This window comes from Lolium perenne, chromosome 1 (genome assembly GCF_019359855.2).
Source record: "Lolium perenne isolate Kyuss_39 chromosome 1, Kyuss_2.0, whole genome shotgun sequence".
NCBI lineage: Eukaryota > Viridiplantae > Streptophyta > Magnoliopsida > Poales > Poaceae > Lolium > Lolium perenne.
Window position 1 is genome coordinate 257,647,346 of NC_067244.2, and position 13,138 is coordinate 257,660,483.

General features: G+C 47.6%; 1 protein-coding gene across 1 annotated transcript; it reads right to left on the minus strand.

Moving 5' to 3' along the window:
• Positions 1–9,774: 9,774 nt before the first annotated feature.
• LOC127327738 (3-ketoacyl-CoA synthase 11-like) lies at positions 9,775–11,821 on the minus strand. Its single transcript, XM_051354534.2, has one exon. It carries the CDS (start codon positions 11,647–11,649, stop codon positions 10,027–10,029), a length of 1,623 nt encoding a protein of 540 aa, XP_051210494.1. The 5' UTR covers positions 11,650–11,821; the 3' UTR covers positions 9,775–10,026.
• Positions 11,822–13,138: the final 1,317 nt, after the last annotated feature.

Genomic DNA, 13,138 nt, shown 5'->3' on the forward strand with positions numbered 1-13,138 from the left:
CTTATCATTGAGATCTTTTTCAAATAAGAAAGTTATGCTCTATTCTTCTTATACTATTACCTAAAATTTTGACACACTTCTCTAACTTACTCATCATAATTCTTCACAGATGGAGTACAATTGGGAGTGCTATCAGCTTGGTTCCGGAGGCGACCTAAGGATAGAAAAGGATTTGAAACAACTGGTGGAATATCTAGGACACCCGTATCCTGAGTTCTTCGGAATACCCCTCAAAGCTCAGTTAGGAGAACCACCTCGGTGGGACGTTTCTACTGATCTAAGAAGAAGGCATGATGCCCCGGTATGGGAAACCATCTGGTTTTCTGTAACGGGAAACACTTGGAAGGAAGGACTAGTCAAAGCTATGCAAGAAGCAATTTCCCGTCTGTGCGGACAAAATGAGGACAAGATCAAGAACACTCGCTTCATCTACTACCCAAGACATGACTCCATGGGAAGACCGATGACCATGCCCCCACCACAACCCAAGATGAACCCCTATGAAGCACCTCAGGACTTCAGGCAGTACAAAACCCGCAGAGATTTGGACAACGCCCTCGCCCCTCGCCAAGCACATCACCCGTGAAGAAGAAGAATCCACCCGGAAGAGTAGTATCACCCCAGCACTTAAGTAGGTGTGAGTTGTATCAGGATTCCCCTTGTATCGTAGAGCGATGAATGGTTCTTCAAACCAACGGTGTGTTAGCTTTGTAATGTATGATGCTTGGTATGAATGAAAAAGTGTTGTTGGTTTTTACCCCCGCAACACTACTCAAAATTTCAATTTATGAACTTTTTAAACTTTCACAAAACAAACCATAGAAAATTCCCTCTTATCTTATCATCTACATCAATGTTCAGATGGCCCCACCAACCCGCAACGCCACCCAAGATGCCATGATGCAACTACTGCAGACGATGATGGCAGACCGAGAAGTCGAGAGAGCTGAACGCCAAGCCAACATTACCGCACTGCAACAGATAGCTCAGAACAATCAAGGCCATGGAAACCACGATCACCCGGGATCGAAGCTGAAGAACTTTCAGCACACCAACCCTCCGATGTTCAACAAGACTGAAGAGCCCCTTGATGCTGATGACTGGCTCCAGACCATGGAGAACAACCTCGAAGTTGCGGGAGTTGAAGCCGCAGAAAAGGCATCGTTTCGCCACCCACTACCTGTCAGGACCTGCCAGAGCCTGGTGGACAAGTGCCCGTGCAATGAATGCGGGACAGATGATGACATGGGAAGACTTCAAGCTGAAGTTCAGCAAATACCACGTGCCCCAAGGACTGATCAAGAAAATAAGAGACGAGTTCCGTGAACTCAAACAAGGAAGGATGTCCGTGGTGGAATACCGCGACAGGTTTCTCACTCTGTCAAGGTACGCCCCGGATGAGACCGACACCAATGAGAAGAGAAAGGAAAGATTTCTGAACGGACTGCACGACGAGATGCAAACTGTGTTAGTGAACATTCCGTTCGCTGACTTAGAAGCCCTCGTGGACTCAGCCATACAGATGGAAGGAAAACTGCATCAGGCCAATGAGAACCGCAAGCGCAGAATGATGAACCAGAATGGACCCCACCATACCCAGAAGTACCGCAACAACTCTTCTGGAGGATTCAACCCAAGATACAACAAGCCCCCTGCTCATCGCCCCAACTACACCAACAACAACGGAGGACCCCCGAAGACCGGAGGCAACAACAACAACAACCACAACAACAACAACCACCCCAACAACAGCAACAACAATGGAAACCACAACAACACCAATACTGCCCCAAGGACTGGAAGCAACGCTACCCCCGTAATCCCCAAAGACAAGTCCACCATCAATTGCTACGAATGTGGAGTTGTGGGTCACTTCTCCAATGAGTGCCCCAAGAAGCTTGCCAGGATTGCCGCCAATACCGCAGCACCTGCTCAGCAACAGCGTCGCTTCGCAGGTAGAAGGAACCAGAACAACAACAACGGTCGTCTCTACCACATGATCGCATCGAAGCTCAGGAAGCACCCCAGACCATGCCAAGTATGTCTTCCTGTTAATAAAATGCTCAATCTCTCTTAGGAACCTAACTTTTCTTAAAATCTCGGGACGAGATTTGTTTAAGGGGGAAGGGTTTGTAACATCCCAAGAATTTTCAAAACAAAACAAATGAACTTCCCTAGTTCCAAATTTTGGAACCAACAAAAACTTTTATTGATTAAGTATGATACATATTGATCTTGCTTAATTCTTGTGCTATTGCTATGATTGCTTGTTATTAGTAATTGAAGTAATCTTAAACCGTAAACCTCACCTCTCTTTTCCCCATCCTAGTTAAAATAAAATAAAAGGGAAATAAATAAGAAAAAGGCTTATGTGCTTATGGCTATTTTTATAAAACTTTACCCTAAGCTTTTCTACTTTGCATAGAGGTTTGGAAAACCTTCATACACCTTACCCAAAGGCTTATCAAACCAAATCCAAGTGTTTTCCAAAGAAATTAAAAAGAAACTAAAAATGCCATAGAGGCATGTGAGAGCAAAAGTGCAAATTATGAATTTGAGAAGATTGACCCTAGGACTTGTTGTAAATGGTTGGATCACTTCCATATACCATTTCAACACTCAACAACACCAAATGGGTCAAGCCAAGTCAAATTTAAAATGAAATGCAACATATGCATAGAGGCATGTGTGGCACATAGCCATAATACCCAAATTTTGCCCTATGACTTTAAACCTTGACCAAATGTTGGGAAACCATCTCTCAACCTATTATAACCCTAAATTGACCCTAACCCATGCTCAAGTAAAGCAAGGTGAACCCTTTACAAAAATAATGAAAAGTGACACATCACCTCTTATGTGTTATGGCCAAATTTGCAAATCTTTGAACAAGACCCTTTGAATTTGTTTCATTGGTCTTAAAATGTTTCTAAACTAATAAGAATCACATTAGAGTCAACAAAAGTCAAATCAATTGAAGGGAAATCAATTAGGGAGAAAATCCCCATTTCACTCACATACACTTAGGCCAAAATTGCAAATCTTCACCAAAGGCCACCATAGCTCCATCTATGGTTTCTAAAATACTTATATAACTCAAACAAACCCAAATGCATAAAAGAAACCAGATTAAAATCAAAGGAAAATTCAAAACTCACATACATATGATAATGGTCATATGACCCATTTATAAAATCTTCACTACTTTACCCCCCTGCATTTGAATCTTCCTAAACTAAACTTGGTCAACTATGACCATGTCATCCAAGACCATGTCAAGGTCAACAACTTTCATGTTGACCATCTCTGCTGAAGTTGACCAGATTGACCAGAATAAGATGGACAAGTGAGGACTTTGAATTAAAGAGAAGATGATCCACTTTTTGAAACTTTGCAAATCTTCACCAAAATGGACACCACCACCACCTTTCCATCACTTTAAATATAAGATTGAAGTGCACCAAAAATAATTGCAAAATTCCACAAAAAGTTTCATGCGGCCATTTTCACAAACACCCTGCAGGCATGATTCTGGTTTTTGCACACATGCTATTATCCTCTGGTTTTTAGCCTAAACCCCTTTTCATTTGTGATCATCAACATCCTTGTACCTCCTCTGCATCATCCTATGCACTGCAGACCTGCTAAAATAGGTGCATGATCAAAAACTTCCTCATGCCGGCCATGCTAGGCACTACCATGCCACCCTACCTCACCCCTCATCTCTGGCCACATCCACCTTGTCCTGGAGCATCACCGAACCTCCCTGAGCATGCCTGTACTCTCCCTGGATCGAAGCGAGCACGGTATTGGCCGAACGAAGCGTGCCCATACAAGCCCAGGACGTGCCAGGCACGCGGTGACCGCGCCCCGACCCAACCCTGGACGCGCCAGGACGCCACCGTGTCCGGTCGCCCTCGTCCTCCCCTCGCCTTGCCCTCTTGCACGCGCCATCACCACACCACCAGCAACCTACTGGACATGCTCACTAGCTCGCGGACGCCTCGTCACCGTCGCAATGATCCGAGCTCGGCCGCACCCGTACTGCCAGCACTCGATCGTCGCCAGCCCGCCTCAGACCCCCTTTAGCCGTGCCGTCAAGCTCACTAGCACCACCAGGACGCCTGCAACGCTACGCGACCCCTACCTTGCCCCTTCACCGCTCCAGACAGCCGCGCCATGGACAACCTCTCACAGCACCCGCCGGACTCACCACTCGACTATAAATAGAGCTCCCCCGCCCCTTCTTCCTTCACACAATCTGCTCCCCTCCTCCTCCTTGACCTCCTCGAACACCTCCCTCGTCCCAATTCCACCGGAGCTGCTCCAATTTGAAGCCGACGGCCGCCGGAGCCCGCAGATCAGCGCCGCCGATTGACGCCTCCCCAAGCCTCGCCGACGGTGCCAGTCACTTCCTCGTCCACGCCAACGTCGACCAGCACACAGCAGAGCCCCGCGGGAGCCTCCGTCGCGCCGCCGACCCCCTACCTCGCCAGCGCAGCGAGCTCCCCTCCCCCGTCGACAACGACGACTCTCAGCCGTGCGATCTCCATCTGATCTAACGGCGCACGTCGCCAGGTACCGCTTCGCTGTTAAGACCCGCTGACGAGTGGGGGCCACGGTCAGGCGGCCCGCTGCGTGCGTGGCATGTTAGTCGGGCCAGCCCAGTCCCTCTCCCCTCGTTTAGGCCCGTTAGGTTTTCCCGCGTGGCCCAGTAATTCAAATTTGGTTTAATCCATTTAGTTCAAATCCAATACTGCTGCACACTTCAAATTTGAATAGCTTCAAATCTACCAATCCAAATCTGGTGATTTAAAATGCTATAGAAAGCTTATGAAATTATCTAGCAAACCTCACTGGATTCAACCCCATATGTTGTGTAGTTTTTGAATAGCAAAAATAACAAAACAGATACTTTTCTGTATTCAAATAAATCTTAAAAATCAACCAATTTGAATTTTGCAGTGAATCCAATTGCAATAATTCACATTTAGCAAACCCTAATTTACTATGTAAAAATATGATATATGTTCTGTACATGATCATGGGCTAGAAGCAAAATATTGGCTATGTAGTCAATACTAGCCCCTTTCAAACTATTTCAAATTTTAGGAATTTAAACCAATGAGGTGTAGCACCTCATTTAAAGCATTCTCACAAGTGATACGAGGTAAGGTGTTGACCTTTAAATGCTTAGGCTCATACTTGCTCACTTGTAGATTTTTCAAATCTAAATAGTATTTTACTTTTGCCATAGTTATTTAAATCACATGAGATGATGAATCTCATTTAAATCATTTTTCTCAAATACTAAGTGTGAAGTGTTGACCTTGGTCAACATGGGATCATCCCTGGTTATTTGAGAATATTGAATCACCTCAATAATAGTTTTTATTAAATTAGTTACAACTATGTGTTAAATCATATGAGAGGTATTCCTCTCATTTAAATCTTGTTCTCAAGTAATTCAACATGAGATAGTGACCATGGTCTATATACTCTCATATTGAGTTATTTGGTGGCATTAAATCACTACCATGTTAGTATTAAATTGCATGAGGTATGGAACCTCATTTAAATCCTTTTTCTCAAATGATAAGTATGAAGAGGTTGACCTTGGTCAACCTAGGTCATATACTATTCATAAGAGAAATTAAATCTTAAGAAGAATTCAATGAGAGGAAATTATTTCTCCAAACCAAAGAGAAACCCTAATTCCAATTTTCAATGAGAGGAAATTATTTTCCTAATGATTAAATAAAGAAACCCTAGAATAATTTTTGGATAAATGTTAAGTAGTGATGCTAGATCCTTTGTGTGAGCCAATAAGGCTAATTAAGACTACTTAAGTGTTGTTTGGTGATTGTATCCTCGTATTCGTTTATAGACGCTAGTACCGGAGACTATCAAGAGGAAGAGGTCTTCTACCAAGAGGAAGAGCAAGAAAACTTTGATCACCTCACCAATCAAGGCAAGCTAACACTCTTGCAAGGTTCCTTTGTGCAAGGCTCTACAAGAGCAAGGCACCATTACATTTTACTTTATGAACCTATCCCAAGTTTTTACTTTACAAGCTTTACTTGATTTTATTTATCAAAGTTACTTTTTGATTTATGATTCACTTGGTTGAATTATAGAGTAGTACAAGAGAATCACACTTAGCCTAGCAAGCTTCAAGATACCTTAGCACCCCTCATAACTAGATGCTAGTGCTCAATATTAAAAGTGACTACTCTAGTTGGGAACTTGTGAATTGAAATGATTTTTGAAAACCTTGGAATGATGAGTCATTCTATTGAGAGATTTTGAAGGTGAATGTGACTGGTGAATGACTTGGTGAATTTTTACAAAAACACTGATGGTTGGGTTCGGATGCGATACCATTCCAATTTTACAAGTACCCCCACAATACCTGAATCTGGGTAAGGCTTAGCTGGAAACTTATGTATTTTAGTATGGGTTCCCTCTGAACAAGCGTCATAGGGGTTATGCTTGAGGCTGCCTCCGTACTGGTGAAGTGATGTGAAATGACGTGAAATGAGGTGAATGTCCGGCCCAAGCCCTGTGCAGTTCCCGGGTTGACTGCGGTTTTCACCGGGAGGCCAAGCTCATGGGGAGAGGTGCTCATACTAGAGTATGTAAATGAAAGGTTAGGATTGGTAGTTCGCGTACTGCGTACGATAAATCAGGGCCAGTTACCCCTGACGAACTATTGCAATTGTTGTGGCACAAGTGTACAACCTCTGCAGAGTTTAAACCTATTCGAATAGCCGCGTCCTCGGTTATGGACAGTTGGAAAGGCCATACTGTTCCGTCATCAGAACTTTTCTAAAAATATGAATGGTGACTTGTGATTTGAATTGAAAGGTGACTTTGACTTTGAATCACAACTGAGTTGTGGGAATGACACTAATGTTCCCACTTGAGTAAGTTAGTCAAATGAAGAGGTTTTGACTATTAAAGTGTTTATGATATAAAACTGGCTTTATGCAAATGAAACTAGAGCTTAGAACCCCCTTACTATAGTTGATAGTATTTTACCTTAGTATTAGTTTGCGAGTACTTTAAAGTACTCATGGCTGTGTCCCTGGCTATTCAAATGGCCAGACTATGAAGACGAGTACCAGAACCCGGAAGAAGGACAGCAGGACGTCTACGACAACTAGGATCACTCCTGACGTCAACAGTTGCCTGTGGAATAGATGGACTACTACTACGCTACTTTCGCTTCCGCTATGTGTTATGTAATGAATAGAACTTCTATTGTTGTAATGAGAATGGATCATGTGATCCTTTATTTGTAAGACGATTATGGTATGTAATGAATGATGTGTTGTGATATCAATCTATTATGTCTCGCAAAAACAATATTCCTGGGATTGCGATGAATGGCATAATAGGCATCTGGACTTAAAAATCCGGGTGTTGACAGAAATAATCCTCAACCTACTTCGGCTGCGCGAGATCCTCCTCGAGCTAGGGATCCAAGAGACACAGCGACACAAGCGCGAGTCGATAGAGCACGACAGGAGAGAAGAGAACATCGACAATCACCAGAAGTCGACGAAGATGATATGTGCGGGCTCCCCTGTTTTACTCGATGAGTCCGTAAAACTCGGGTTCCTTATGGGTTAAAGTTACCCGACAATTACAAAAAAGTTCGATGGCCTGCAAGACCCAGAGAACTAGCTGGTAGATTACCTGGAAACAGTGAAGTTAACGGGCGGAAGTCGAGCAACTGCAATGCAGAGCATCTAGGTTCACCTTAGTGGAGCCGCAAGATCGTGGATAAAGAAATTACCGGAAGGATCCATCGACAACTGGGAGACTTTCGAGGGCCTGTTCGTAAGAAACTTTCGCTCAACATGCAAGAAACCTGCATCGATAGAAGTTTTGAGGGCATGCAAACAGAAGTATGATGAACCAATGAGGATGTACATCCAGCGGTGGAATATCATAAAAAAATCGGCAGAAAATATATCTGACGAAAGAGCAATCGATGCATTTGTCGCGGGGATCCGAAGAAGAGACTTAATCGAGGATTTGGGCAGATCTAGGCCACGAACAATAGCAGACCTCATGGAGATAGCGAATCGCTGGGCGGATGGCGAAGATGATGTTCATAATAAACGACACAGATCACCCGAAGAAGATCGCAACCGAAACAACAATCAAAATAGGCGACGATATTCTCGCCAGTTCTCAGACTACGACGGTCCCAACCAAGTGGTGGCTGGCTTCCGAGGAAACAGTGGAGGAAATCATCGGGATGATTACCAGAGAGGTAATGAGCAGCGCAAAGATCATCGAGACGCGCCAAGCTCCAGTAGTCACGTGGACACCGGGGCAGCGGCCTCGAGCATGGAGGTGGAGGCCTCCTCGCCAGAGGAGGTCGGCCAGTTGTCGACTGGCTGTGGCGGATCTCGGGATTCCACACTAGTCTTCGAGCCGAGTTGGGAGACGTGGTTGCTGGTGAAAACCGAGCCCCATCTCTTGTCACGTGGACACCGGGGCAGCGAGCTCAGGCATGGAGGTGGAGGTCTCCTCGCCGGAGGAAGTCGGCTGGTTGCTGGTGAAAACTGAGCTCCATCTCTAGGCACGGCGGACGGATGGTGGCGTGGGGGCCTGGCGAGACGCGAAGCTTTGCCTTCTTATCGACCTGAATAAAGGCGGCGGTCCTAGGGTCTCTCTTGGGCGAAGATGAAGACCTACCGGAGGCATGCCCTTCATGATCTGGCCAGAGTGTTGAGTTCCGGAAGGCGCCGCCAGTGAATGTAATAGTGCTTCTATTGTCTGGAGTTTGCTGGATCGGTGGTATTCGGTCGTGCGCCTATGCTTTTATTCCGACCATTTGGTCTTGAAGGGTGATGCGCGAAACTCTTTTCTGTGTTGACACCAAATGACAGCTGATCCATGGTGAAGTCAGAAGAAGAGAAATATCATGAAGGCCGGATTTGGAGGACTAGCTAATGGAGGTTGAAGTCTTTGCGCTGTTGAGTGGCTTGCTTGGTGTTCCAGACTTTGCAACAATGATATGAAAGTGGGGGCGACAGCACATGTGAAGTTTGGAGTTTTACCTTTCAGGGTGAAAACCCAAGGTCGATAATGTTCTTGTTGAAGGCATTGTTTTGAGAGCGGAGACTATCTTCAGGGTGAAAACCTAAGATCTTTGATCGGGCGACGACGGCGCTGGTGCACTGTTCCCTTCTTGGAGGCGTTGCTTTTGAAGAGTCTGAATTTCAGGTGTTGTCTTGGTGGTGGATGTACGTATTATTGTTGCTAGGGCTGGGATACTGTAGCGGGACTTTTATTTCTTAGTTTTCTTTTTATCTTTTTTGGCTGTGTGCATTCGTAATGTTATTCGGATATTACGTTGTTGCAGAGGCTAGATGTAGTTGGTATTTTCTGATATTAATATATTCTCTTTATCGAAAAAAGACACGGCAACTACATGGGGAAAACTTCCAGGGTTAAGCGTTGTATACGCAATATGCATGAACTAGGGATGGGAGTGGATGAGCTAGAACATCGTAAGTATGAAGCAGACACGCAGAAAACATTGCAAGGTCATTTACATTGGCCCAGGTACCAGACAGGGAGCTGCAGAAGTGAATGTTAAACCGAATTCTGGATGCATGTCAGCATGTGCTTTACAGTTCTTGAACAACTTGTGACGTGCATACATAAAACCACAGAAAGCATACCAAGAAGAAGAGGCCACACAAAAGAATTACAGTATTTGTTTTTAAAACGTGTAAGGGTGCACTCAATGTATCTTAGTACTACAAATTTATTTTCTCAATAATTTATGTACAACTTCATCATATGCAGATGCACCCTGTGTATGTCTGTCTCTGTCCCCGGACCAGTGGAACACATCACAGAAGACGAGAGAATCAAGCAATACAGGTTTAATCAATCAGACCCAATGACAAATCTCTACCTAGCTTAATTCTACCACTAGTATCAATCAAGCAGCTATCTGGCAACAGTTTCGATCAAAATACGAGCCGATGTACGTGTCTTCTAACTGGTGGTGGTAGGATCAATGGCGGAAACCTTGGGCACAGGTACGGGGAATCTGTGGATCTCGTCGGCCCAGGGGTTCCCGGCCATGTCGCTCTCCCTGGCCGGGTTGACGGAGCGGAGCGCCCTCCAGACGGCACTGTTGCACTTGAACCCTGAGCCGAAGGCGATCTGCCACGTCCTGTCGCCCTTCTTGATCCGGCCCTTGGCCTCGGCGTAGGCGAGCTCGTACCAGAGCGAGCTGCTGGAGGTGTTGCCGAACCTGTTGAGCGTCATCCTGGACGGCTCCATGTGCCACTCCGACAGCTGCAGGCTGCTCTCCATCTTGTCGAGCACGCCCCGGCCGCCGGCGTGGATGCAGAAGTGCTCGAAGGCGAGCTTGAAGTCCGGGATGTACGGCTTGATCTTGGCGTTGAAGAGCTTCTTGGCGGCCAGCGTGGCGAAGAAGAGCAGCTGCTCGCTGACGGGGAGCACCAGCGGGCCGAGCGTGGTGATGTTGGTCTTGAGCGCGCCGCCGGCGATGGCCATGAGGTCCTTGGACAGCGACACGCCCGTCTTGCCGTCCTCGTCCTGCTGCTGGTACACGCAGCCGAAGGCGCTGTCGTCGGCGCCCTTGTGCGTGCGCACCGTGTGCACCAGCTGGTACTTTGAGCGGCGGCGGGCCGCGCGGCGGTTGGAGAGCAGGATGGCGGCGCCGCCCATGCGGAAGAGGCAGTTGGACACCAGCATGGAGCGGTCGTTCCCGAAGTACCAGTTGAGGGTGATGTTCTCCATGCTGATGACCACGGCGTACGTGTTGGGGTGCACCCGGAGCAGGTCCTTGGCGAGGTCGACGGCGATGAGCCCCGCGCTGCACCCCATGCCGCCGAGGTTGTAGCTGAGGATGTTGCCCCGGAGCTTGTAGTGGTTGACGACCATGGAGGCCAGCGACGGCGTCGGGTTGAAGAGGCTGCAGTTGACGACGAGGATGCCGATGTCCTTGGGCCTGACGCCCGTCTTGGCGAATAGCTGGTCGAGCGCGCCGAACATGACGGTCTCGGCCTCCCTGCGCGCGTTGGCCATGGAGGGGTTGGGCGGGAGGTTGAGCACGGCCTCGGGCAGGTATGTGTCCTCGCCGAGCCCGGAGCGCTCGACGATCCGGCGCTGGAACTCGACGTTGTCGTCCGTGAAGGTGCCGAGCTTCTCGGTGCAGTCCATGAAGCGGGCGCGGCTGCAGCGGCGCGCGTCATTGGGCTTGTAGCAGGCGAAGTCGACGAGGTAGACGGGGCGCGGGCGGGTGAGGAGGTAGGCGGTGCAGGTGGCAACGAGGAGGGCCGAGCAGGCGAGAACGGAGACGAGGTTGTACTGCAGGTGCAGCCAGAGGTCGGCGAGGTCGTGCAGGGTGAAGGTGGAGAGGTGCGCCGCGACGAAGCCAGGCAGGGGAAGCACCGCCAGGTACGCGCCGTGGGTGATGAGGTAGTGGTAGCCCAGCTTGACGTACTTGAGCTTCACCGACTGCGTGAAGTCCGGCAGCCTCGCCGGCGCCCTCGCCGGCGCGGGAGCGAACGGCTGTGTCGTCGTCGTGGTTTGGGCTGTCGCGGCCATCGCGGCGGCCGTGCCGCGGGAGGAGCAAAGGTTGCCCATCGTGGCCGGCTGGGGTTGTCGTCCAAAGATCGTTTGGCGAGGAGAGGCCGCCGGGAACGGGGGTGTTCGTGTCGCCTGCGTATGTGTCTCTGGATCGATCGGCTCGGCGGCTTTAGCTCTGGGTTGGACGTGGGGCGACCGGCAGCTTATATAGACTCGATCGATCGGTCGACCGGTTTTCCAATCCTAGTCGGAGGAGACTCAGAGACCTGCAGTGACACAACAATACTCTGGTTTTAGGCGGCCTACTAATCTCAATCTGAAGTGTGTTCGGACATAACGCGTAGGAGTGGAGCCGTTAGCATGAAGTGATTTGCTAGTTCTCACCTAGCTGAAAACTAAAGTTCGTACTGAGTAAAATCCTATTGCATCATGATTCGTGCATATTAGTTGCAAGTTGAGTTGCAACTGAGGGTTGTTTTCTTTTTGAAATTGTAAGTGGAGTTGCAACTGAGAAAAATTATCCGGACCATTAGATTTGCTTTGTGATTCATGCGAGTCATCAGTTGCAACATAAGTCGACTGAGAAATAGCCACACCCTAGTATAAAACCACCACATTTATAAGAAAATTTACTAATGGTGTCACTTTATATTTTTCTTTTAAAAAATCCACCACATTCTTTTGTAGTTTTCATAAAAAACACTTAACTCATAATTGACCTCGAATTGACAACAATTCTAACAAGTGGACCCAACCGTCAGAGCGAATTTGCTGAAGTGGACTTGTCAACTCATTGAAAAATTTAAAAATCCCAAAATGAAATAAAAAAATAAATTTATTTGGAGGTCCACTTCATCTTGTGTCTGAAATCATATTACCGCCACTGGTCAACCCACCGGTCTGCCATCGCCTTGCCACCACCTCGCTGATCAGTGCATTTCCTCGCCGAGCACGACCACCATGCTACCTCTGCGGCTGCTTCTGCCGTGACTTCCATGGACTACGACAAACCCAGTGCCGACGAGGGAGTGGCAGAGCAAGGCAACGTACATGCGAGAGGCAAGCGTGAGCTCGTCCGAATTTAGCAGGGGGGGGGGGGAAGCACATGATAGGGGATGGACCAAGAGGCAACGTCGGAGCTAGACGAAACGACACCAAAGAGCATGCGGAAGAGTGGAAAGAAGTGCGGCGAGTGCGGGACCTCACCAAGAAGACATAGAAGCGGTCGGGCGGGTGTACAGGCACCACAACATCAGCTTGAACAACAACGCTAGATGACATGGTCCGGTAAACAGCGACACCGCTGTACAGAGCATGCGGCGATGAACGGAAGTGTCCAGTAGGGCAAGAAGTTCACCCTGGTCAAGATGGTGTGCGCATAGATGACATAGAAGTAGCGGAGGCGGCGTCACGATTGAAGGGACTAATTCGTAGTTAACTGAGAAGTTGCACCCCATATTGCAACTCACTATTAACACGAATCATAAAGCAAATTTAACGGTCCAGATATATTTTACCTAGTTGCACTTGCCCATGATTGAAAAAT